We start from the raw sequence: 27,462 nt of genomic DNA, 5'->3' as shown, positions 1-27,462 counted from the left end.
AGCAGGGGAGGGTTTCTGTAAACGCCTTTCATTATATGATGCATCATTATATGATGCATGTACAACCGACCTTGCAAATTCCATCTTACAGAGCACAAAGGCCATTTCATACAGCCATGGAAAACACATTGGGAAGGGTCCATCAATACAAAAGCTTGCGGAACGCCATGAAAAACGTCCCAACCAAGTGAGAAGAGCAGTGAATGCGGCTACTGAGGGCACTCCAATGTATAAACAACCAACTCCATTGACAGGAGATAAGGAGACATCAAGGCAAAAATGCAAGCCAAATGAGGTTATCAACGTGGAAGATGATGCATCGCATAGGCTTGAGTACAACTTGGCCACCAAAGATCGCAAGAAGTGTGGAAGACCACGTAATATCAAATTTGCAGAAGAAGGGATATCACAAACCCCAAAACGAAGTATAGGTTCTGGTGGGTAGTATGTAGTTGAGCGCAAGGTCAATGAGGCAATGTGGGCCATACACCGAACTCCACAAGGTAGTAGGGTCACATGTAGTGGCACACCAAGAGGAGGATGAAGGTGTGGATGCAATATTGCAGGTTCTAGCCTTGGTATACCGGCCCCATCTTTTGAAGGATATCGAAAACATCCAAATGGTGTGGTGCGTCAATGGTTTTGGTTTTGTCCGGATCATGTCTTGCATTCCCATATAGTAGACCAAAACATTGAGCCGCAGCCTCAACATCCACCACACACTTGGCCCGTGCATGTGAGCACCAACCTATCGGAGGATGAGGTGCAAATATTGCATGAAGGGGGGTATCAAGTGGAGCTCAGCAAAGAAGGAATATCTAATGTAACACCGGTTGCTCCTGCACAAAATATGACCAACTCTCCTTTCAAGTCAAAAGATACATCCACTCTTGAAGGCAATGCAAGAGCCACAATGCAAGATAGTGTGCGTGTACGGTATCGGACTTCCATTTCCGAGGATGTTGCTCGCAAGATCAGTTTAGCACTAGCCCTGAGAGCGAAGGTCATAGAAGAGATATGTGCAGTAGATGGTGTTAACGAGATCTTCAAAGTAGAGACCAAAAGTGAAGATGGTCATGTCGGGATGTACAAAGTTTGTATTTGCAACCAGCCATCGTGCACATGTCCAGACTTCATGGAACGGGTGGCAAAGCAAAAATCATATCTTGCATGTAAACATTTGTATTTTATTTATCTGCGTGTGCTAGGGTTAAGCCAAAATGAGAACATGTTTATCCATCAACCAATCTTGGCAGATGCCGATATCTTCAGGGCATTGAGCCGAAGCCGGCCATCCAGGCACGGATGCATAGCATTTGTCAATTCTCACTTTTTCTTAGTATGCTTCACAAAATGGACAATTGTACTAGTTTCTAATTTTATCTTATGATGGCCACATTTTGGAACATTGATTTGCAGTTTTTTTAAATTTGGAAAATGGTTGTTTATTTGTCAAATCGTCAATAAAGTAATATAATATTTGCACAATGTCTATAAATTACCATTGCTTGAATCTATTTTTGTGAAAGCTTCCAGTAGCTTCCGTTGCCTCCTTTATTACCTCTCACGATGACCGACTATCTTGAGGATAAAATCAAGTCTACATGGGATGCCATGGAAGCCATTCCCAACGGAGAGGCGTTGTATGGAGCCGACTAGTTTAGGGAGGCTCTAAAGGCAACAATCAATGTGTATCGCCTCTATCATTGCCGCAAGGAACTCAATATGCGGAGCTTACTCAGCTTGGTCGAGAAGGGACAATTTGCTTTCTCTTGCTGGAAGAAGATTGGGCTCATCATAGAGGAGGATGAGGAGGAAATGACGCAGCAGCTAGGGAATGTGGGAATCTTCTTTTGCCACTCAAAGGCAGCACATCTACTCCTAAAACCGGGCCTTCCAGAAGATGAACGCTTCTTGCCTATGGAATGCAAGTGCAATAAAATGTAACTTTCTATTATTAATGGATGTTATTGTTTTCAGTACCCTAAACCTTAAATCTTTGTCTATGTCTCAACCTCCCTAATACCTGTGTGTGTGTGTGTGTGTGTGTGTGTGAGAGAGAGAGAGAGAGAGAGAGAGAGAGAGAGAGATAGAGATATGAAAAAGGCGAAAGAGTCGACAAGGAGGAAGAGAGAATCTTTTTAGGAATCTACTCACCTGATTCCTAAAAAACGCTCACAAAAAATTGCTTGCCTAGAAATATCCCCCGGTACACCCTCAACAGGAAGATGGGCTTGATTCATTTTCTGAGCAAATGAATCCAAAGAAAGTAAACTCAAAATGCTTGATATTCAACATGTGCACACAAGTACACTATAGACCTCAAGAGTACTATTGATGTGATATTCATGAGATTGCATCAAAACCAAGTTTTCTATTAAATCAAAAGCTCGTTTCATTTTCTTCTTTTCTTGCTTTGTACCAAGAGAGACAAGTGAGCTGAGACATAGTTCATCCGAGAGAGAGAGAGAGAGAGAGAGAGAGAGAGAGAGAGAGAGAGATTACATCAGCACATGCATGCGTCCTCATGAGCCGTGCTCCTCGCCATCATCTCCACACACACACCCCAGTGAGTCACGAATCCACCTGTGTGTGTGTGTGTGTGTGTGTGTGTGTGTGTGTGTGTGTGAGAGAGAGAGAGAGAGAGAGAGAGAGAGAGAGAGAGAGAGAGAGAGAGAGAGAAGCCAAATGGGTCCCCTCTGTCCTCAACACTAAAGCCCACGGGAGGGCAATGATGGGATCTACAGTGTGGGAGAGGGGCAACAATTTCGAGGCGATTGGAGGCTCAAAAAAATAATGAGCGGTCTTGAACCCTCACATGTGCCATGGGAGCCATTTGCTCTAACCACCATGCCAACGTGCACATCTAGGGTCCCATTATATATATATATTGGTAAACTCGAACAAATAGCATTTGACCGAGTTTTACTTGCACGGTCCTAGTTTACTTCGAGCCAATCCTACGGCCTACGCCTCCCATGACGGGGTCTTCATTAAAGACCCCGTCGTAGATAGTCCCGAGGCCCCACTGCCTTCATTGTGAACAGTCACAACTCATGCCCTCTTGATTTCCTGTAGGTGGGCTGCTCCTCAACTGAGTTCTTTTGGATTCTTGTTTTGGGAATCAAGACCCCATCAATGGCCCTCATTCGCCTTGAAACAGTGGCCGTAGATCCCATCTCGAAAAGGAGTGTCAAATAGTCACGTATCTCCTCCTTGCTCTCCATGAAAGTAGAAACAAGGGTCGTCATTACCGCGTCGAAAACGGCACTGTCTATTCTCACACACACAAAGAGAGAGAGAGAGAGAGAGAGAGAGAGAGAGAGAGAGAGAGAGAGAGAGAGAGAGGACCTTCTGTAGCTCCTTGCTCAAGTCTCTGCTTGAGTAGCCGCTATCACAAAGCTTTATTTACGCCAACGCTATTTTTAATACAAGCATCGCCGAAATTAGGAAGTTGGAATGCTGAAAAGCATCATTTAAAAATAGCATCTAAAAGCCTTAAAAATGTGTAGAACATTTGATAGGCACCATGCCTAGATCACTCCCTGCAAGTGCCAACAAATCTGTGAATGCGCTGTAAATTTCGCATGCCGCCCACAAGTGACAGAGATCTGGTTATAGCTTCCACATCCACATTCTACATTAGGGTCGGTTCAGACGAGGGTGCCGACAGCCCTCGTCGAATTCTTGTGCCTCCATGCTCTTGGTTCACAAGACGCGGCAGCTCTCTGCACCACTTCAGCGTGCAACGAATTAGCTGGGCGAGTGATAGGCAATGACGGGCCTTATAAGAGCAAAACCTGTATCTCCGTCGTTCACTGAAAAGGTGAGTGGAAGTCCTCATCTTCCGAACCGGGGGGGGGGGGGGGGGGGGGGGGGGGGCACTTACAAGTGACACGGGGTCGAGCTCATGGGATCTACGACAGGGGCGCGTGATCGGCGGGGCATGGCTTTTAGGCCATCCAATCTCCGCAGCAGGGGGGGCATGATTTATGTATTGCAGGAGACACTTCACTTTAAGTGGCGCGCGATAGGCAGGTTGGATAGAGCTGAGGAGTGTGGCCGGGGAGGTCTGGGTTCCAAGACCCGACACTGGTCTGGGAACCCTAATATTTTATGCTCTTTGATCTTTAATCAACGGTTGATTAAAGCTGAGCCTTCGATCGGGGAAGGTCGCCCACTTTTAGTGCCACCTAGCGAAGACGCCCCTGTGCGTTGTTGTGCTGCCGCCCCGTCTCAACACAGCCTGAATAGAAAGAAGAAGATTCCGCGCAACTCTCTCTCTATAAGAAGCTCAGGCCTGCGAGCAGGAAAGGGGGGGGAGGAGATTTTCGAACGTTGTAGAAACACAGAGAACGTGAGAGCGATGAGGGCGCTGGTATGCCGTTCACTCGGAGACCCCACTCTTCCTTTCTCACAGGATTCTCCTCTCTTTATTGATGTAGATCAACCTCATCCCCAATTGCCTTCTGCATCGCACGTCCGTGTACGGGTGCGGGCAGTGAGCCTCAATTACGCCACCTTCCTGTCAGTGCTTGGGCAGTACCAGGAGAGACCACCTCTGCCCTTTGTCCCTGGTAGCGATTTTGCGGGCATTGTTGAGGAAGTGGGTGCTGATGTGACTTCCGTGCGCATTGGTGATGCAGTCTGTGGAGTTGGTGATGTGGGTTCCTTTGCAGAGGAGCATGTCTTAGAGGCGAACAAAGTGTAAGATCCTGTTACAGCTTGTTCTATTGTTACTCTACTGAGGAACTGTTAGTTTCATTTGATGAGAAAGGCTTGCTTTTGATGTGTTTCAGGCTGTACTGATGTGAATATGTAGTTGTTTTTGTCCAAGTATTGTCGCTTCGATGAGGAATTTATTTCAGTAGATTGATGAGAAGACCCTTTTTTGTATGTTTTATCATGTCATATACCTGTTGTTTTGAGGTAGGTAGTGAAGAAGTAGGCATGCCACTATGCCCGTTAACATATCCTGTTTTTCAGACGACTCACCACCTTCAATTACCGTCTCCCCCCACACACACACCCCTCGCGGTGCCTTGACCTAACCACCCAAAAAAAGGAAAAAAAAAACACCACCAACAAACCTCTCCCTTTTCGTTTTTCACAATCTAGTTCTGCTTCAGGCTGGTAAGTACTGCGAATGCTTGTGCTAGGAGAAAGTAATAATGCCTTAGTTTGAAGCTTTGAAGTCTTTCAACTTGGGGCCCCAGACTCCAAAGTGTATCTGTGCACCATAGCGACTTGAATGCAGCAGCAGAACTCCGCTTAATGTTTAGCATTTTGATGTTGGGTTTTGCAGCTTCTTGGTGCCCGATGGTTGTGACTTAGTGGCAACAGCTGGACTTCCAGTAGCTTTTGGCACCTCTCACCTGGCAATTACACACAGAGCACGTCTTCGACCCGGTCAGGTGTGTTGTAATACAACAGAATATCTTTTTTGCCACTTGTTACTTGTTGGCATGCCAGTGGCAAAGGCCTTAGTGTTTGGATGCGTTTTTTTAGCTTTGTAGATAAGGAAACTATGGCTTTAAGTGGCGATCCCTTTTAATCTTTGGTTGTTTCTTCAATGCTATATCTTGAGCTTGAAAATATCATTGCCCTTGCACTCTTTTCAAGAGCTCTCTCTCTCCCTCCCCCTTCCCCCCCCCAACACACACACACAACACACCCCAAATGTATAATTTAATACTTGCTTTTGTTTCTTTTCTTCTATTTTTGATAATCAAAATTACCTTTCATTAGAAGATGACTACCATATGTGCAAACTTTAAAATGGGGGAGAGAGATGGACGAGAGCAAATCATCGTGCTACATGAGACAAAGGAGAAGGCAAGCTTTCCATTAAAGCTGTGAACCTGCACCCACTACTCACACACACTCTGTAAAACACTTATGAGCTTCAAAACAGCCCCCCTCTCTCTCTCTCTCTCTCTCTCTCTCTCTCTCTCTCTCTTTCTCTTGGGCGTCCCCTCTTGCTGAGATGTCCTGCAGGTCGCTCTTCTATTGCCATGTGTCCAATTTGCCCCAACTTATAAAGTCGTCAATGACTTGACGAGTGGCCCAAAATCCATTTTGGCGCACACGACCTTCCATACTCATCAGAATTTAGTGCTAACTAGCCCAACCAATCCCAGACTGACCGACCTAATGTGAGAAACCCGTTCGGCCGCAACCGTTTCACATTGGTCATGCAATGTCTACTTGCACGTTTTCCCCACCTTTGAAACACTGCAATCCACCTAGCTTGCATGCCAATAATACATGCTAATATCTCTTGATATCACATTTATTCTATGATGGGAATCAAAGATATACATGCTTTCGGAAATGTAACGTTCGACAATTAAACAATCCCACCAACTTGGCTGCCACACATATATCAAGCATAGAAGTTTTCTCAAGTACAAACTTCTCTTGCCTAATTCTGTATGGAAAGAGTAGATACAATTGCTTAACTACTCCTTTGAGCATCATGAACCATGCTCTCACCTTGCTCCATAGAGCTACATCAAGTCACCATGGGTTCCATTTGAAAGGCTTCAAGATATAGTTGCAGTAGCTGAGGTGAATAATCTTACGCATGGAGGCCACTATGGAGGTGCATGATGCCAGCCAACTCGACATTTAATGCAATTAGAGATAGTAGCACGGTTTCACTCCAACTCATCATTCAGCTCAACACAGATTGCTAATTGTTTAACGATATCGTTGTCTATAACAAACATTCTAAATGTATCCCGCTTTCTGATATTGTTCAAAGCCTTTGACATTTTTACTGTATTGTGATCTTGGGTGATGTGATTGTGTGTGAGTGCGCGTGCTCCCGGGGTGTCGTGGTTAAATTAGTACCATAGTGACTGTAAATATTTGTCCCAGAGTCATTTCCTTGTCATCTAAATTGGTTCTTGACATGGGATGACCAGGTTTTACTTGTCCTTGGTGCAGCGGGTGGCGTAGGGCTCGCAGCAGTGCAAATCGGGAAGGTTTGTGGTGCAATTGTGATTGCAGCAGCAAGGTTAGGGTACATGATTTTGTCTATTTGCAATGGACTGTAAGTATTTGACTGCAAGCTAATGGTTTGAATGCTGCATATCAGAGGAAAGGAGAAAGCGGAGCTTCTAAAATCTGTTGGAGCTGACTTGGTTGTCGATCCCTCAGATGGATCCTTAATCAAGAGTGTACAGAGTTTTCTTAAAGGGAAGAAACTGCGAGGCGTTGATGTTCTTTATGATCCAGTTGGTGGGAAGCTCTTTAAAGACAGTTTGAAGGTAGTGAATTGGGGAGCCCAGGTCCTCATAATAGGCTTTACAAGCGGGGAGATACCATCCATTCCTGCAAATATTGCACTTGTGAAGGTGACATTAGTACTCCCTTGTTTTCCTTTGATGGTATGAGAGGACTAATTAATGACGTGATTAACTTTCTCATTCTTAATTTTTACATACATAATCACTTCATCATTCTTAATCACTTCAATAATCCTTAATTCTCACACACAGAATGATGGATAGCAGCAATTACACTAATCTAAGGGTTTGCTTTTTATTTGTTATTGTTTGCTTTGATGAAATCAGAATCTTACTGTGCATGGGATATACTGGGGTAGCTATTTCAAGAACCAGCCCAGTATCTTGCGGGATTCTATGAATGAGCTCCTGTTGTGGTTATCGAAAGGTTTGATAGCCGTGCACATATCCCACAAGTTTCCTCTATCCCAGGTGAGGATTTGTCTTTCGAATGGCGCCACGCACTCAACTTCGCATTTCACTCGAATGTGAAAGCGAGTCCTGGTCTGTGTTGTTAGTGGCTAACAACTTTTTGGTTGTTGAATACACAGGCAAACAAAGCTTTTGCTGCAATTTCACAGCGGAAAGTGCTTGGAAAGGTGCTGATAATGCTGGACGAACAAGAGGAGAGTCGGAGATCAAGGCTTTGAATGTGCATGTGGTCTCTTCAATCCAGTGTATGTATGGGGAGCTGTCCCATTGTAATGGGTGGTGGTTTATGCAGGCACAGCTTGTATATGCATAGTAAGGATAAAGGATTGGTTTTAACTTTTCAAGGGTAGAGCAAAGGTGAGATTATTTAAAGCAGAGAGCAAAGAAAATCTCTCTCTCTCTCTCTCTCTCTCTCTCTCTATATATATATATATGTGTGTGTGTGTGTGTGTGTGTGTGTGTGTGTGTGTGTGTGTGTGTGTGTGTATTTTTTATATATATAGTGGTTGTGTGTGTGTTTCTATCACCCAAGTGAGTTTATCTCAGCTCAAGTTCAACAAGACTTGTCGGATAGATTTTTGAAGTTTTTTGGGATTGTTCCTACGACGCCAAAACTTTTTTTCTTCTCTCTTTGAATAACAGGTCTTGAGTTCAACTCCTCGTCGGCTAGATCTTTTAAGGTCTCTTGGGATAGTTTCCTACGACGTTAAGACTTTCTTCTTCTTCCTTCTTCTTCTCTTCTCTCTCTCTCTCTCTCTCTCTCTCTCTCTCTCACACACACACACACACCACACACACACACACAAGCACATACACACACATGTTAATTCTCATATAAGTCAAGGTAACCATTACAATTTGTTTACAAGAATACTTAAATTGTTCCAAGCTAAAAGCAACTAGTGCTTGCAAGTACACATAAATTGTTTGACTTGTCTAAAAGGTTATTTTGTGACTTGTCTTAATGCTTATTCACTCCTTGATTGGGGACACAGTTAAGGTTATTGAATGTTTTTTAATTGTGGGCCTGCTTGGGTAAAGGGTAAAGCCTAAGTGTCACCTAGCTTTGTGACCAAAATTGGTTTGTGGAGCCAAAAGTTTGATGCTGATCAGCAACTGAGTAAAATCCTTGGCGCATCTTTGAAAACTCCCCTCCTTGGCTATGATTCTCTAGTGTCAAAGCTTTGATGAAAATTTCATTCTTAGGAAGATCTAATTCAAATTCTTGAAGCATAAAGACTTGAAGTGATGACTTGCATTGTGTATGACAGGGCTTCTGAATTTTTTACTTGGCTTAATCTATCTATTCACACATTTAAGTCACTCCAGTCTGTGTAGTGTATATTTGGGCGACCTATTTTATGGTCATAAGATGCTTGTCTTCTTTGTGCTCTAGTTTTAGAAATGCCCTTTGTGTTGGGAGACTTCCATATGGTTTTCTCATTGTACATCTACTTGTTTGTGATCGACTATCTAGTCTTTTCTAGGGTTTTGTTCTCTCTCTCTCTCTCTCTCTCTCTCTCTCTCTCTCTCTCTCACACACACACACACACACGCGCGTTTTTTTTGGGAGGTTTTTACTACCTATCTAAGCCCCCCTAGGGTTGGTTTTTTTATATTGCAGCATATATTGCCCCTTGGGAACACACTTTGGATAGTAGTTCCAGGCTATTGCCTAATAGAACCAAGGCCTCGTATAGGGTCTATGGACCAGGACATGTGGAACTATCCCCTTACAGTGTGGATGCCTTGCCATATAGAGAAATCTCGATTTATGTTAATCTTTACTACCCGTCTACCCGTCTACAATAAATCATAGCGTATCATGCTCTATATTGATGCTTCTCTTTCACGCATGATCTCTTTGCGCTTACTGCTCATAGCTAACTGTCGAAACCTAACCTCTTGTAGAGGGGCATCATAGAGGCTGTCTCACTATGTAATGCTGAGCCAATCGAGCTGCTCACACGGATTCTCCTTCGTCGGCATCCCATACCGCCTCCACTTGTGCAACCATCTATTTAAAGAAGGTGAGGATTGCATTGTCCCTCACTTAGCCTTGATTTTGTGTCTGTGCATGTGTATGGGAGGGTTGTAAGAGTGCTTGCTTTCTACTCTTAAGGTGATATGGAGTTGGTCGAACTCGTTGCGTCATCATAGGTTGGCTGAATACTTTGATACCTCTGATCTATGTTTATATTGATCTACATTGACTACATGGGAGTCTCATCCTTTGAATATTATGTTGCTTTTTACTTCGCAAATGAGGACGACTTGAAAAAAACCTTGTTCATCATTTTCCTTACTGACAACATAGACCGGTTCTGACAATATCATGGTGTTGGTAAAAAGTATTTTTTGCTTGCGGATATTGGGTATATTTTTTAGGGAACTATTTTTTGCACTCTACATGAAATAGAAGGTTGCCGAACTGATGATGTGCTGAATAAACAAGGTTTAAAAAGGTTTTTTTCAATGAACTAAGATGGGGTCTCATGTTGTAGGAACTATATACCATTATTGTTTTTAGCATTTTTTACAGCATATATATTATTTGTCTATTGTTATTGAAGCGATGAAATGTGGGTATCTCATAAGTTTACTGGGTGGTTTTTCATGAGACTTGGTATTGCTCAATGTTTGTTCATGATGCAGTAGGCCGTCGAACTAGCTCTATATTGTAAAATTACTTTATAAACTTCTGCACTAGCTCATAATATGTTCTCATGTTGTTGGAACTACCTACCATTTTTTATGTAAAACATTTAAGTATTCCCTACAACATACGGTTACACTCAACCTGTTAAATGTAAGTATCTCATGAGTACATCGGGTGGTTTTTCCATGAAACCTGTATGCATGGAAGTGGACAAATTCATTGTCTTGACTAGCTAAGATAGTTGTCCATTGTCAGTACACTATGTCACTATGTAGTATGATAGTAATTTCAATCTGAGTTCACACTAGCATGCGGATATTTGATATTTTTGGTTGGTAGGTAAAAACTAGAACATTTTTTTAGTAAGACATTGAAAGAGAGCTCCAATAGCAAGAAGGAATAGTCAAAATATTGAAAGAGAGGGCAGATAGACCTAGTGAAAAAGAAGAGTCGACAAAATCTGAGAATGAAAAAAATAGTGAAGGTGATAAAAAGAAGGAAGCAAGAGGAGCAAAAAGATGATGAACCACCATTAATGCGTATACGGAACATAGAGACTATAGGAACAACACAAAAGTACAAGAACGTGAATGGGTCAAGGGGAGCAACAATACACAAAGTTGTTAGAGGCTGATATGACTCACACCCAAACCAAAGCAGGTAGATGCTCTACATTTTGAACAATAGAGAAAAGACGATCAACTCATTAAAGAGGAAAAGAAGGATGAAGGAGAAGATAAAAAAGAAGAGACGAGTTTGAGGAAAACAAAGAAGACAGAAAGATGAAGGAGAAGATAATGAAGAAGAGGAGTTTGAAGGAAAGTAAAAAGAAGACAAGCAAGAAGAAAAGAAAGAAAAAGGTTCCACTTGAGAGATCTACTTCCTCACAAACTCAAACAGAAACAAGTGAACTTACAAACTAAAGCTTGAAAAGAGAAATATAGCTAATTGACAAAGCATACATACACGGACACTATTTTGAAAGTTGTGCAAGCCTAGTTGCTCACTGAGAGCATCTTCAAATGACAAAGACGTGCACATAGTATGATAAAAATACAAGCTTAAAGATAAAAGGGTTGTTACGAGCTACTTATGTCAAAAATTGATTATTCAATGGTTTAAAGAGAGCTTCAAAGGATAAATTGAAGGAGGCCAAAGAAGGAGCAAGAGAAGGAGCCCTTGAAGCTAGTTAATGTGGATTTTTTTTCTTATAAGAAGAGAGCATGTGATTGCTTGGGAGATAGTCTCATGGCACTTCCATCCACCTCTGACAAGGCCAACAACAAGCTATAAGGAGATGTAGAGAAAGCACATATAGAGCTTGTGAACGAGATTCACTATACATGCACCCAACTAGTCGGACATCACATTTTTAATGAAATTGCACTCTGTTATTGTTCTGAGCTAGTGTAGCTACATTGTGTGTAAATCCTGATTCCAAAGTTGAATTCCCTAAGTTGTAATTATGTCATGTTATGTGTAAAGGCTCATGTAAGCCGGCCACTGACCATTTAGAAGGCCCTAGGCTTAAAAGATAATAACATTAATGTGAAAGGAGGTTTATCTTTTTGGGGAGAAGAAAGGAGCTTTGCTGTACGTACGCTCAAGCGGCTTCTCGACTCCAATTTGTAATCAACATAACTAATGATTGGGCAATCCCATTTTTTATTCTGAAACTTGCATTGTATTCCTTTTTTCATGCCTTTTTTTTATCAAGTCTAAGCATTGCTAATTTTGTTGCGGTTCGTGACTACGAGCCTAATCTTCAAATTTGGGTGCTTAAATCACTTTTTTTTAACATTTGACCATAGGAGAGTCTTACTAGACCTTAGGGCGACCTGTTTGGGCTTATCTGTTGCAGTTTTTGTGACTAGGATCCCCGGGGGATTCACTCTATATACAAAACGAGACGCCACCTGCGAGCGGATAACTTTGATAAAACCCTTATATACGACTCATATTAGGGAATATGATCCCCCTTTCTATGCTTATACGACAATCAATGAAGAAAACGAAAACTATCATACCCCTATCTTACATATAAAATTTAGGTCTCACATGATCTAACTGAGTAAAACTAGTCAAAGAGTGTGTAGCATAGTGACTAGCAACGTACTAAGGAACCACTTCTGGTAATAAATAGATGTACCCTCAATGTGTCTTAGTTTGACTTTCAAACTATGTGTCCGATCAGCCTGCACTTTAGCTACTCATCCAATTCTGACCCATCCAAAGCTGGTGTAAATTAAGGTTTGACCTGCTCCAAATCAGTCTTATCTAGGACTGGCTTGATACAAAATTTGATGTGTGACCTCATAAAAAACTTCCCCAAATTTCGTATGAGTTCTATTGCACACCGATGACCAATTGTTACAAGTAATCCACCCGGTTCAGTTTTGCCCCCTCCCAAATATGATACCCCCCCCCCCCCCTCCTCCCCCTTATTTTTTAGCTTGGGAGATAAATTATTGGGGGCCTGCCCCTAGCTTATACGCTTATGTAACTTGTAAATAAAACCCCCTCCCCTGCACTTACGTGGTGCGATAAGTTTTCCATGGTGAATCCCCCAGGCTTGGATCATGATGGATCGCGACCCATGTACCTTGTCATAATGCAATAAGACTTGGTAGACATGTCTCCTTAGTCCTAGTATAGCTTCCCTTAAAGTTTCGTGACAATCTGAGTCCATTTAGTCGAGAAAGGATATAGACAAATTTCATGTTCATGGAGTGGTGGTTTGCTTGTTGAGTTGTAATGTTTGCTTGTTAGGTTCACTTCTTGGATTGACAACCTCAAAGAGTCTCCATACCCCATCCGAGTCACTTCCCTAAGTATTGACATATTATGTTAGTGCCGGATAGCTATGCTACAGACGTCCATCGCGGCAACCCGCTAACATTGGCGTCGTTGTTGAGGAATGATTCTTAGATTATGTGTGACCTAGAGCGTTTTTTTTCCATGGATTTTTCTTTCCATCCCATTTACACCCTAGCAGTAGAGTAGCTAGACACGAGGTATAGTGCTGGATAGAGTCTAGAAGTAAGGAACTTAATAGATCTCTTCTCGAGTGGTAAAGAGGGTTGTGAGTGAGATAGCCAAAAGCATTTCATTCTTCAATTTTCTCATTACTTTCATAGTGTTGTACCGTTTTTTGTTACAACTTTTATTTTCATTGGTTTGTTCATTTTTGTTCTTAGTTTCATTTCAATACTTAGGAGTAGGGTAAGTACAAACTATTACCATGACATTGGGTTGAAAAGATCAGGGCAAAAAGGGCTACAAACCATATGGCCAAAATGACTATAACTCTAAAATTTAGAAATTTTGATGATAGAGACCTAAAAGCTTATACAAAACCATTTTTTGGTGATTAAGGGCTTGAGAATACTCAATGGAAGCAATCTAGAAAGTTTGAGCACAATCTATGGAGGAACATGGATCGTGATCCATGTACCTCAAAGGCCTTTTTTGTCGAAAAATTATCACTAACATTGTGCATCAGTGGAACATTGCTCTGGTAAAGTTTGTTTACAAGAATTCAAAAATCACATCAAAATTGGCTGATAGGGCAAAAAACAGTAGAAACAGGGGTTTCAAAAAGAACATTGGACATATCTTGAGATGTTGTGATCCAAATTCAAAACAAGGTTGGGCATTGGCCTCTACAGAGCATAGACAACCAGCAGACCAGATTTCATGTTAAATGTTGTCAAACATGGATCGGGATCCATGTACCTTTTTAGGATTTTAGCAGGTAGCTGAGACCATTTGGAACAACTTTTCCAAAAGGCACATTAGCAAAAGGTTGAAAAAAGTTGGTCAAAGTTACCAAACATCAATAACTACTCAAAACCCGCAAAGCAAACACAAAATTCCACATTTGATTGGCAAAAAGTGATCCAAATCCAAAAAAGTTTGGGGAATAATTTTAAAATAGCAAAGATTACCTACTAACCAAGTTCCATGTCAAAATGAGGTCAAACATGGATCGTGATCCACGTACCTCATCAAGCTTTTTGGCTGAGATTTGAGCAATGGGTAGATGATACTTAGACAATTACTTTTTCCAAAAGAAGAATTTGCAAAAAAGTTAAAAAAAGCGATCAAAAGAGTTAAAAACAAAATAGCCAAAAATCGATATAACAGATCCAAGATTTCACTTTTGATTAGCAAAAACTGATCCAAATTCAAAAAAAAATTGGGGTTAGGCTACAAACATCATAATCAATGAAGTCACCAAATCCCAAGTCCAAAATTGACCAAACATGGATTGCGATCCATGTACCTCATCTGAGTTTTTGGACAAAAACTATATCGGCATATAGCAAAGACCATTGTGAACAAAACTTCCAAAAGGAGGGTTGCCAAAAAAGTCTAAGAAACTCATCAAAAGGGCCAAAAACACTGCAAAGTGAAAAACTGCTAAAACGGACGTAGGATTTCACTTTTGGCGGACTTTTTCTTGTCCAAATCCAAAGAAATTATAGCCTAGAAATACCTTCATCTATAAGTGGTTCAAATTCTAGGTCAAGAGCTCTCCAAACATGGATCGCGGTCCATGTACCTTTTCCAATATTTTTAGCTAAAACCTGGCCATTTTGCTATACACGCTATTTCTAGACTAATCCAAAGTTTCATCTCGTTTGGACATCAAAACCCAAGTCAAAATCCAATATTACCCGCGTACTCTAAGAGTGCAAAATTGACATGATTTTCAATCCAAAGGTTCAAACCTAAAAAGTTTGATACCCTACTAATCATGTTGATCCTAATGGTACTAAGAAAATTTAATTTGGCCTCCAAACATGGATCGCGATCCATGTACTTATGGTGAGAGGTTGACCTGAAACTTTTCCATATTGTAGTGCATTCATAGGGAAACATATCCCCAAGTCCAATTTTGAAAAAAAAAAAAGAGCAAATTTGGGTCAAAAGACATCCAAATAGATGAGAGATAGAAAACCGTAGAGCAGATCTAGGTGTTAGCAGGTCGTCATGACGGACGTCTGTAGCATAGCTGTCTTGCACTAACATAATGTCAATTCTCAGGAAAGTGACTCGGATGGGGCACGAAGACTCTTTGAGGTTGTCAATCTCAAGAAGTGGACTTTAACAAGAAAACACACCAACTTAACAAGAAAACCACCACTCAAAGATCAAGAAATATGTTTATGTCCTTCTCTCACCGCTCTAGGTTGTCAGGCCATTTTGGCACTCAAACGGACTCGAAATGCAACAAAACTTTAGAAGGAGGTTTAAGACACCTAGGGACACTAGCCTACTAAATCTGGTCGCAATTCAACAAGGTACCAAAATCACTATCCATCCTGAAAAAGGTCCTAAAAACTACAACAGAACATACTAGAAAGGTCGCCCTATGGTCTAGGAACACTCTCCTATGGTCGAAATGTCAAAATACAATGATTTAAGCACTCAAATCTGATGATTAGACTCATTAATGTGTAATCGCAAACCTCGACAAAATTGACAATGTTTACACTTGAATGAAAGAGCAAAGAGAGAGAAACATAATGCAAGTTTCAGAATTGAAATCGGATTACCCAATCATTGGAAAAGTTGATTACAAGTTGGAGCAACTTAGTAGCTTGAGCGTACGTTTTTGCAGAGTTTCCTTTCTCCAAAAGATAAGACTCCCTTTCATATTAAAGTTATTGGCTTTTATACCTACTAGGGCTTTCTAAATGGCCAGTGGTGCCAGTGGCTGGCTCACATGGACCTTTACAAATGTCATGACCGAATTACAACTCAACGAATTGACTTGCTACTCTAGAATCAGGATTTACACAAAGTATCACTATACTACCTTGGAAAAATAATAGAGCACAAATGTGGTGTCTGGCTATGTGTTCGTCCAGGTGGGTGCCTGTTCGATCAATCTGCTAACATTCCCCCCTTCCTAGCTCGTGTCGTCCCTTGACATGACCATGTGCAATCTTGTTGTTAGTGTTGTCTTTAGCTTTGTCTTCAAGGTTGGTCTTTAGTGCTGTATGTTTTGTCGATGGTAATGCTCTTCCTTTCCTTGAGTGATTCATATATGTTGTGTTCTGACTGATGAGTGTGTTGAAGTTAAATTTATCGAGGTAATAATTATTTCCGCATTCTCCTTTTGGTGCCATTGTTGGCCTTGGAAATAGCTCTCATGTTGCCAACTTTTGTTGAAAATAATCTTCTTTTGTTGTTGACTTGATGATGATCCTTTTCTCTTTGGGTCCATTGCAATGCGAGTCATTTGCATTATTTCTCCAATTTTCTAGCAATGTGGGAGCTACTTTTGATTTTTCGTTGATGACTCTCTTGTGGAATTTGTCATTGCTTGTTTGTATGTCATTATGTGACTTGCCATTGCTTTTTGAAGTTTTATCGTTGTCCTTGAATGTAAGATTTACTCTTAATAAGTATCTTGTGATCTGCAGCTCTTGCTCCAAGTTGTTGTCGATTGATTTGGGTAGCCACTTGCTTATTGCTATGTCAAAGTAATACATACAAGAAGATGACGTGTTTCTAGATTAGGGTCTAAAACCTGGATGACCAAAGGGAAAAAACCTGTTGGGAAAAAAGTGCCTTTAGTATACGCTTTTAATTGAATCGAGCATTTGGACTTGAAGTACCTAGCATGCAAGGTGAGTGCTTGAGAGAAACAAAACAAGAGTACCTAATGCAGGTGCCAATTATGGGACACTCTAAAAAGTTTTTTTTTTAAAAGCATGCAGTGCAAAAGAGGGATTTGATGCGTGCTTCAAGGAACAAATGTAGCACATGTGACATCAAAGAATGTCGCACTATCTTCCACATTTCCAATAAGGGTTTTTGATGTAGAAGCTTCTCCACTCATACCTCACTATGCTTAGTCTTTTGGGCTTCCTCCTTCACTTCACCAAACTTAATATTCATAGACTTTGACTCTTATGCTCACCTATACCAGCATGAGTGACACAATGTAATTATGCTGAACTCTTCCAGCTTGAGCAGTACCTAAAATAACTAACATGCTTAGACCACAGAGAATATTACGTGAAGCTTTGGGTCTCATGTCTCTCATTTATTGGCTTAGCTGCCCAACCCTTACTTTTATGCCATGTATTTTTATGGCGACTTGGATGTACATGTTCAAGGCCAAAAACCCAATTTCATAAGTTCTTGGAAATGTAGGCCTCTTTCATTGTGTTGGTCTATGGATGCCACCATTTTGTCCAATAGGTTGGCATACTTCGGCTCCGCTTGACTTGCTTGTCGTTTGTTGACTCTTCTTTGTGAAACAAGTTCTTCGGCTCTTGTAGGGACTGATATAGCCTTTGCTTTATATGTGGGTTCTTTGTGATTGAGTTTTCACTGAGATTTTGAACCCACCTTGTCTTTGATCCGTGTGTGATCGTCTTTTGCATTTGCTTGATGAGAGGATGTACACTAGGCTTCGGTATCCATACTTGGGTATTTTTGTTATAGAAGCCTTGCTTTTGTAGCTGAAGACAAGGTATCCATGTGGAGGTTGTAGCAGCCTTGGTTGCAATTGGCTTTTGTTGGTTGTTGGTTGTCATTGCTTGCCTTTGGGTGGAGCCATGTGCTACATGACTATTGATCTTTGTTGTTCCAGGTCGATATGCTACTTTTGGTAACCATATTTGGGTGTTACCTTCATAAAATCCTTGTGCTTCGAGTAGCTTTGTTGGAATCATCCATTGCTGCACCTATTTGCGTTAGGTAGCTTGTGACTTTGACACCCACATGTGTCGCATTGCTTGTTTCTTTGATCTTTTCTTTTGCCTATTATGGTTGTTCTTTCTCTTGCTTGATTTGTTTGTCTTCCATTAATAGCTTTGCTTGCTCTTTATAGAACTTCTTTCTTGAGGTGAGTAGATCTAGGTTGTTACTTTAGACTTTTTGGCCCAAACACTGGTGTATCCTTAAAAGTAGCCTTGAGCAGTGATTGACTCATTTGATGCAACCCACCCAATGACCTTTGGTTGTTGAAGTTGAACTCGTGCTTGATGTATCCAAATTGGGTTGCTCACTTTGATATGTTATTTGGATACCAACACTTGGTTGATACTCTTCGACTTCTTTTGGAGGCTTTTTTGTGATGGAAACTTTGGTTGATAAACTTTTTGCTTCAGTTTCCATTGCATTATTGATGGTGTGGCTCTTGATGTAGAAGCTGCGTTGGAAGTTTGATGGAGGTTTGTTGAAGGTAAAGTTGTCTTGCAAGGTTGATCGACTTCAATGGTTGCATTAGCTTTACCTTTCTCTGCGATAGTTGGTTGTTTCTTGTTTCCATGTACTTGAGATTTTTTTGGGGCCTTTGGTGTTGTTGTTGAAGCTTTTCCTTGTGGTTGCAAGAAGATGTTCCTCACCTTCCTCAATTATGGTTTACATACTTTACCAAATATCTATGGTACTGTTGTTTAACACATAGAAAATTAGAATCACATTAACTACCCCCCACAACCACTACAACATGTATAATTGCTACTAGAACACGTTTTGAGATTGTTAAGGATCCAAAACTTAATGAGTAGCATGTATAAACTCAGATTTGTACCTACAGTAGTCTGATGGCAAGTACAAGTAAAATAAGAAAAATATATGTGCATGGCAATCCCACATATTAGTCCTTACCAAAATCTTAAATAATATTTCTCATGTGTTAAAGGGATTATAGAGAGAGAGAATCACACATATAAGAGATATTTGCATCCCTAAATCAAATTAAATTATCACAAGCATATCTAAATATTTCTTTTGGAAAAAGTAATCAAGGAATGTGAATAGTTGTGGTAAAACACTTGGGTTCTTTACCTTAATGTGTTAAGTTCAAAGCCCTCTTTGCTACAAGACTTTTAGGTAGGGTTCCTATATGCATGGTGCCAACACCATGTCCATGGCTCATGTTGCTAATGGCATGCCAAGGTCTGTACCTTGGTTGTAAGGTGTTAGACGGCAGGCATTGCAACAGATGCTCAAGTTTTTTTTTTTTTTGGGTGGGGGGGGGGGGGGGGGGGGGGGGGGGGGGGGTTGGTTTCCCATAGGTGGTCTCGTGTCATCATGCCTTTTTTTTTTTTGCATATGAGCTCTGATATAACTATTGTGTGCAGTGATATACATATAAAAAACAATTACGCATAGAGAATGGACACAAAACTCAAAACAAAGAAGTTCATGTGCAGAGATTTGATCCGATTTGCCCCCATACACGAATGAGTTCCTCCTCGTGCATGTATTTCCTTTTATTGGTAATCTCAAAAAATCCGCCCTTATTTCTTCAATAAAAAAAATAGTCTATTTACCTCTTAGTTAATAGGAAACCCCTCTAAACCACACAAGCTCTATTTTAAATGAAGTAGCTTACTTTTCACCTAGAGTGAATGAGTCCTTGTATCCACATTTACTCATCTACAAGCACACATCATTTGCACATTAGATTATGTTTCTCGCCAATGAAATATCCTTGAAGCAAGAACTATGATTTAATTCACATTTTCATAACTTTAAGCAAGCTCTATGTGCTTGGTATTAGAAGATACATGCTTATATGGATGCACATTGTCTTCAAAATATTCCAATTGAGAGGACTTTGTACATAAAGCATGTAGCTGCCATTCTTCTAATAATTGTTCTCTACGTTGAAGACATGTTTCTCACAAGACCAAAGGAGGGACATACTACTAATATTAAGGTTGATCTAGTTGCATCTTCTAATTATAAATTTTGGGGCCTTAGTATCATCATTTGGGCATACATTTTATGGAATGTGTTGGAGATATTGCTTTGTGTGAAACAAAGTACATTGGGATGTTGCTATATGGATTGGGTCGTGAGCACTGCAAGCCTATTGCTATTCCTATGGAGTCACTTTTGAAGTGTAATGTTCATAATGCTGGAAATTACCTTGATGCCATTCTTTATCAATAGGCTATTGGCTGCCTAATTTGTATATGCATGACATGACTAGATGTCCAATATGCAAGCTCATAGGTGAGTAGATTTATGCATAGTGTGGGATCAATAAATTGGAAATTAGTTAAGTAGTTCTTTCACTACTTGAGGGGGAGTATACATCTTAGGTTGTTTTAATCCAAGGGAGGATCATTGCCATCGGATTCACATACCTTTTTAGAATCAGATAATTTTGATTGCAATGACACACGAGTGCCCATTAGTGGTTTTGGTTTCATGCATTGTAGTAGCTTATGCATCCCTTGGTTGCACAAGATGCAAACTACAATGGCCACTTCTTTTTGTGAGGCTAAGTACAAGTGTGCTTTCACATATATGGTTGAGTGTGCTCGGCTCATATGCCCGACTTGGGTGTTGTGCCACCACTATCTTCATTGACAATCATAGTGTGTTGGCAATTGCAAGGAGCCACCTATTACATGCTCACACAAAGCACCTTTAGGTGCATTAGTATTGTGTCAAGGAGAGACTCCCTATTGAAGAGGTTAGCTTTGCTTATGTGAGAATGTAGTACAACCCTATTGATTTCGGCACAACGGCTTTGCCTCATGAGGGATAAGTGGGAAGCTTTGGGCTTATTTTTCTTGTGGAGTGAATACATAAGGTATGTCACTTCCTTGTACATGAGTGCTATCTCATGTCTCCAACGTTACTTCCAAGGTAATTTTTTACCATATTATGGTAGTGATTGGTGCAAACACATGTAGTACTATCAAAACACTTTTTTCCCTCGCTAGGAATTTTTTTTCCCCTTGGCTTGTATATACACCCATAGTTCTTAGACAAGCCTTTTTGTTGTATTAAACATTCAAAAATACTACTTCCAATATTGTATTCCCTTGAGATTCTCCTTCATTGTCTCCATCTTTGCACTCATTCCGAAATATGTATGGCTTTTGATTGAGAGAATGAGACATAAAAACATTGAAAACCATACCAAGGTTAAGCTCGCCTCTAGATTTGATGGACCTTTCAGAAGATATATGATATGATTCTAGGCTGGATTGCATCTTCATCAATGTATACATGATTCTTTCTATATAAGTTTACTACACCCATTTAGAGGAAATATTTCCCATTGCACAAGTAATGATTGATAATTTTACTCTCTTACAAGATGATGTAGGATTTTTGCCCATTGAAAGGTTTTGGATCTTGATGTGACTACCACCAATGTTGATTAGCAAAATCAAGGTACTACAGTTCAAACCATTCAATCAAGAAAGCTCAATGGGTAGAAGCATCACTTCACAGCCATCAATATGCATCTCTCATATGTGTAATCACACACATTAAATAACATCATCTCATGAGGTATTGAAACTTTTTAAAGAAATATCTTGTAGGTGTAATTGATCTCTCCTATCTCAATTTAGCTAAGGTTGTTGAGCCTTCTATCATCTATAGTAGTTGGAATATCCTTACTAAGCTTGTTAGTGGTTTGTGTGAAAAAATGACTAACAATTGGTCAATATCTTGAGCCCATTTCATGTAGCTCACAAGCCTCATCAATGTCCAAGTCCTTGTCTATGTGTACATAGACAAGTACATAGGTGCAGACATTTCCTTGCTCATTTGACTCTAGCCATAGGGCCCAAGGATGTGGATATGCATCCAAGAATATAAAGGATGCGCATATTCTCAAGACCCATATCTCAATGATGATGCACAAAATTATGAGGTCTACATATTTGAAGAATTTCTTCAATAGCTTTCCAAGCATGTTGCAGCCCTTGAGAGGAGACATAGGTACATTAGTCATAGATGCATTGTTCATGTCACTCCACCATAGTATCTATAATGCAATATGACTATGACATGGATAGTAGCAGAATTTCAATAACCATAGTGAACATTTTCGTTAAGAGGGTTCTTTAAGGAGCATAAGAAGAGTACTTGATTAAAAGTAGAAAAATGAACATTACACCTAATTAGATTGGCATGAAAAATACTTGAGAGAGAGAGAGAGAGAGAGAGAGAGGATTAGAGAAATTGACAACAGTTGAGGACCGAATTTACTTGGAGCAGGTCCCCCCTCCAAAAGGCTTTTGTATTATAGATTCTCCCATGTAGAGAGACTTGGTACAATACAAGATTTGTGTTCGTTGAGACCTCGTTGGTGCAATGAAGATGGGAAGCTTCATGCACCAAGATTATGCCCTTAATTATCAAACACCTTTGAAGGTGGAGAGAGCTAGCAGGGAATGAGGGTAGGGAAGAGGAAGAAGAAGTAACATACGAGAAAGACATAGACTCCTCACTTTTGATATTACTCTTGTTGATTAGCATAGCATGATAGCATAGGAATGGAGATGAAGAAGATGGCAGGCATAAACTTTGGAGCATGGCTCTTGGTTGGATTTGCATTCCATAGCCAAGATTTGTTGGTGCAGGCTCTCAACTTCTCAAGCTTGAAGAAGGAGATGGTGTTCTTGCACAACACACTATGAGAATGAGTGTGTGTGCGTGTGTGTGTGTGTGTATGAGAGAGAGAGAGAGAGAGAGAGAGAGAGTGATTGAGAGAGGGTATATGGGCAAGCACACCCCCTCCTTGCTTGGGTTGACCCCCTCTTCTAGCTCTTCCTTGATGGTGATTGGACCTCCTCAAGCCTGGCCAATCACATTGTTTGTGCATATCAAGCAACAAGGGTAGCATTAGGACAAGTGTCCTTCATACCCCTTTGAGAGAGAGGTCTTGAAAAATGCTTAAACAATTAATCAAATAACAAAATTTTCATTGGACCCCTTTAGAGGTCAACCAATAGGCTTTAGGTACTACATGAGGGCAGCATGTGTAGGTGCTTGACATGTGTCCTTGTTGCCTCTTAGGTCTTGGGCTTGCCTTCAGTCTGTGTGTGTGTGTGTGTGTGTGTGTGTGTGTGTGTGTGTGTGTGTGTGTGTGTGTGTGTGTGTGTGTGTGTTCTCTCTCATGCCCCTAGCTTTAGAGCTTGCCCCCCTTCTTCTAGGGATCATGTTGACTTTATAACACCTCACCCCTTGAGCACCTCAGTCATGAAGCCCCTCAAGCACCTTAATCATCAGGCATGACAAGCACCTCAAGCACCTTAGTCAGCAAGCACGACAAGCACCTCAAGTTTGGGCCGGGTTCCCACCTCAAGATCATCCCTTGCTTGCCTAAGGTCCTAGGTCTAAGGACTTTAACACTAACCTTTGGATGTCTTTAACGAATCTAACCCTAAGGTCTTTCAAGCTCCATTAGCTAGCATTGCTCTTTGACAAACCATCTCTCATTTGGACCCATTGACTTTGGTCCCAAGCTGAGATAGATCCATAAGCACATGTCTATATTCTAACTCTTGTTTCCATTTATTCTCCCACATAAATGATTAATTTAATATGAGAAAATCATTTGGGTTAGTTAGATATTAGATTTTATGACATTACCTCGCTCTTGAAATCATAGTCATCCTGGACTACGAGGTAGAGGAGATAAAGGGCCTTAGTCATTAGTCTATGTTTCTTAGCCGGTAAAGGATCAACATCATTCCAAAATGGATGACTAATCCATTTGGTGCTTGGATGACTTAGCTGCCACAAGCATGTCTGCTCTTGAGTCCATTTCATTCTCCCAAAGTAGAGTGACAAATTCTACTTGGTATTTAAGAGACGTCGTCATCACAAACATGATTCTAAGCATGCATACTACTTAAATTTGTGTACAATAAAAAAAAGAGACCTAGTCTTATAAGACAAAAACATTAATCATTTAAAAGAAACATTTACATTCGCTTACTCTAGTGTAGCATCATAAGCATTGACAAGGTTCATACTATCCTTAAGTTGTGTTCCTTGCATCCATCTAGCATCTTCAAAAGGATAATTCTTGAATTTAATAAGATATTGTCGGATAATCTTACCATGCCGTAGTACCTTGTCCTCATGTCAAAGGATAGCTTCAGGTTGTAGCACCTCTTCTTGATGTTCGATCTCTGGGGGGTCTTGGTTTGTTGGTGGCTCTCCTTCGTAAGGCTTGAGTAGGCTCACATGAAAAGCATTGTGTATGAGCCAATGGTTGGGTAGCTTGAGTTGATAGGCCATCTCATTGAGTGGTCTTGAATTTTGAAAAGGACCATAGTATCTTTTTGGTAATTTAGTATAATACTTTTGGTGGCCAATAGGATTTTTGCCTGTAGTTTGCCTTAATCAAGCCTTGGGAAACTTAAGTAATACCCAATCATTTTAATTGAATGTTAAGGCCCTTATGTGCATGTTAGCAGCAGCTTTTTGCCTTTGTTGGGAGATGGATATAGCCTCCTTAATCTCTTGGAAAGAATCTTATAGGTCTCGGTTATACTCATCGACAGCAACCAACGGAGATCTTCCCATGTACCTTAAGTAGCAAGGGACTTTTATGTCTTCCCTCTTGATTTCAAAAGCTACCTTTCATGTAGTAGTATGGGCAATGTTATTGTATGCATACTCTATAAGTGGTAGATACTTCTCCCATTGTGAGCGTTGATCTACTTCTATAACATAAGTCTTTAGTAGATCAAGAATCGTAAGGTTAGCTATCTCACTTTGGCCATCTGTTTGTGGATGATAGGCCAAAAAGAAATTCAACCTTGTCCCTAGATTTTCAAAGAGACCTTTTCAAAAATTACTCGTCATTCTACGATCTCTATCTGGCATGATGGATGTTGGCAATCCATGGTGTTTGAAAATCTGAGATATGAAGAGGGTTGCCATTTGGTGTGCCTTAATAGTCTTTTGACAGGAATAAAGTGTGCTTGCTTGCTAAACCTGTCGAGTATTGTCGATATTCTCGTATTCCTATGGATTCACTTGGATATTCCAAAGATAAAAACCATGGATATTCTCTCCCAAGGAGAATTAGGGATTGGTAGTGGCTAGAGTAATCCAAGTTGCTTCCCTCTATCATACTTGGTCTTTTGGCATACCACACATTTTGAAACATACTCTTGTATGTCCACTTTCATGGTGGGCCAATAAAAATACGTCTCTGCTCCTCGAAGAGTAGGTTGAATCCCTCTATGCCCCGCATAGGGAGGAGCATGGGATTCATACATCACTTTCTCACGAAGGGAGTGAGTAACACATAGCCTGTTCCCATGGAGAAGATAACCATCTTGCAAGGTAAATGGTTCCTCTTTCTTCCCTAAGGCAAGGGCTGACATTATGTCTTTAAAATCAAGGTCAGTAGTGTACTTATCTATCATGGAAGATAGATCATTGTGAGTTTCTATAGACATCATATTTGCCCGATCATCGTGATAGTGCATCGGCCACTTGATTATGCTTACCAGCAATATGAGAAATATGAGGATTGAACTGGAAAAGAAAATTTTCCCACCTCATTTGTTTGTCAGAGAGCTTGGTTGCGTCATGAATTACTTGAGACTTTGGTGGTCCGTTAGTGAGATGAATGGAGTCCCCAATAGATAGTGCTTCCAAGTTTCAAGGGCATGTGGGATAGCTAGTAGCTCCTTTTCCTAGATGCCCATTACTCGCTCGCCGAAATTGAGTCTTCGACTCTCACATGCTATGGCATGCCCTTCTTGAAGCAAAACTTGCTCCAAGGCAATCTCCACAAGCATCACATTGGACCTCAAATGGTTTTGAGAGATCCGGTAGTGTAAGTACGGGTTGAGAGGTAAGATTTTCTTTAAACTTCCAAAAGCACTTTGCTCTTTAGCATTCCATATATACTTAATATTTTTCTTGGCCAAGTCATGTGGTGGTCCTGCTATTTGGGAGAATTTAGCTATGAAGCATCTATAATATGCACACATATCAAATAAAGCTTCGTAGCTCATGTAGATTCCTTGGATTAGGCCATCCTTTTATTACTCAAGTTTGGTTGGATCCATACGGATACCATCTTGAGAGATAATATGACCTAAGTATTGAATCTCTTGAGAGATAATATGACCTAAGTATTGAATCTCTTGGAGAAAAAATTCACTCTTCTTTTCGTTAATGAAAATTTTATTCTCCCTCATAGCTTGAAAACTACCTGGAGATTTTCCTTATGCTCCTCCAAAGATTTGGAGTAGATGATAATGTTATCGAAGAACACTCCAGTGAACCAGCGGTACGGTCTAAAGATTTTCTTCATCAGGCGGTTGAAAATGGTTGGAGCATTTGTAGCCACTTTTAAGGTCAATCCTATTGAAGTATGTTGGGGGTCCCATCATTGCATAGCTCCAATAACCAACAAAACTATCAATTCGGAGGGATGAGCTACCCAGCTAGGGCATGGAAACACTCACATGATTAGTGAGCTAATCATGGCAACACGAATGGTGACTCTATGAGGTGAGCTTCTTGGCCTATGGAGGAGCTCAGCCACAATGATGGGCAATCTTCACATCCACTTCCCTTCACCTCCAATCAACCCAATCACACACACTAACGATTGCAAGACGCACACAACACTAATCCTATCATGCAACACACTAATCCCAAGCACACACATAGATCTATCGAGCACCACACTCCAATCAAACCTACATGCACACACAAGCAAAAGAGGGAAATCACACAAGATTAGAGAGGGATTAACCACTAATTAGTTACAATCTATCTAATAAAACATCGCTAGCAATCATAAGGAGCATGAGAGAGAAATAGTGAAAGAGAATTCAGCATTGATTAGTGTTAACCAAGTCACATGAGCAAGGAGAAGCTCAAAGACTCCATAGCCACACATCTCAAGAGCTCTCACCAAAGAGTGCTCTTAACAAATGAGCCTAATTTCTTTTACACACTGCCTTATATACCTAGGGTAAAAATATGCAATGTTCGGGCATCCAAGGCCTTTAGAGCTCCACCACTTACTAAATCTGCTACCTAGACACACTAACTGACTGTTCTTTACAACTTGGAGCTCCCATTGAGCCCGTAACACATTAAAATATTACAATGGCTTTAAATAAATCGAGAATTTACAATACGTGACCACTTTGGAAAATTTTGAAAAATGTGTAACTCCGATCTTCACTCCTTCTTTGTATTCATCCTCAATGGGCGTCTGTAAGGCTCAGGCCTTTAACAGCTTCTGTTAACTGATGTTGACTCAGTTAACATTCCCCTCTTCTGATTTTAGTGTCCGTCCTTGGGCACTGT

General features: G+C 40.6%; 1 protein-coding gene across 1 annotated transcript; it reads left to right on the top strand.

Annotated features, from left to right (window-relative positions):
- The first annotated feature begins 4,080 nt into the window (after positions 1 to 4,080).
- Positions 4,081 to 8,096, top strand: LOC147440561 (GroES-like zinc-binding alcohol dehydrogenase family protein). The gene is made up of 6 exons (XM_086530285.1): positions 4,081 to 4,707; positions 5,306 to 5,414; positions 6,930 to 7,021; positions 7,103 to 7,361; positions 7,581 to 7,724; positions 7,844 to 8,096. Exons 1-6 carry the CDS (start codon positions 4,367 to 4,369, stop codon positions 7,940 to 7,942), a joined length of 1,044 nt encoding a protein of 347 aa, XP_086386411.1. The 5' UTR covers positions 4,081 to 4,366; the 3' UTR covers positions 7,943 to 8,096.
- The last annotated feature ends 19,366 nt before the right edge of the window (positions 8,097 to 27,462 follow it).

This window comes from Adiantum capillus-veneris, chromosome 15 (genome assembly GCF_014529385.1).
Source record: "Adiantum capillus-veneris isolate H3 chromosome 15, ASM1452938v2, whole genome shotgun sequence".
Lineage (NCBI taxonomy): Eukaryota > Viridiplantae > Streptophyta > Polypodiopsida > Polypodiales > Pteridaceae > Adiantum > Adiantum capillus-veneris.
The sequence above is the reverse complement of the archived record's forward strand: the minus strand, read 5'-3'. Positions and strand labels throughout refer to the sequence as shown.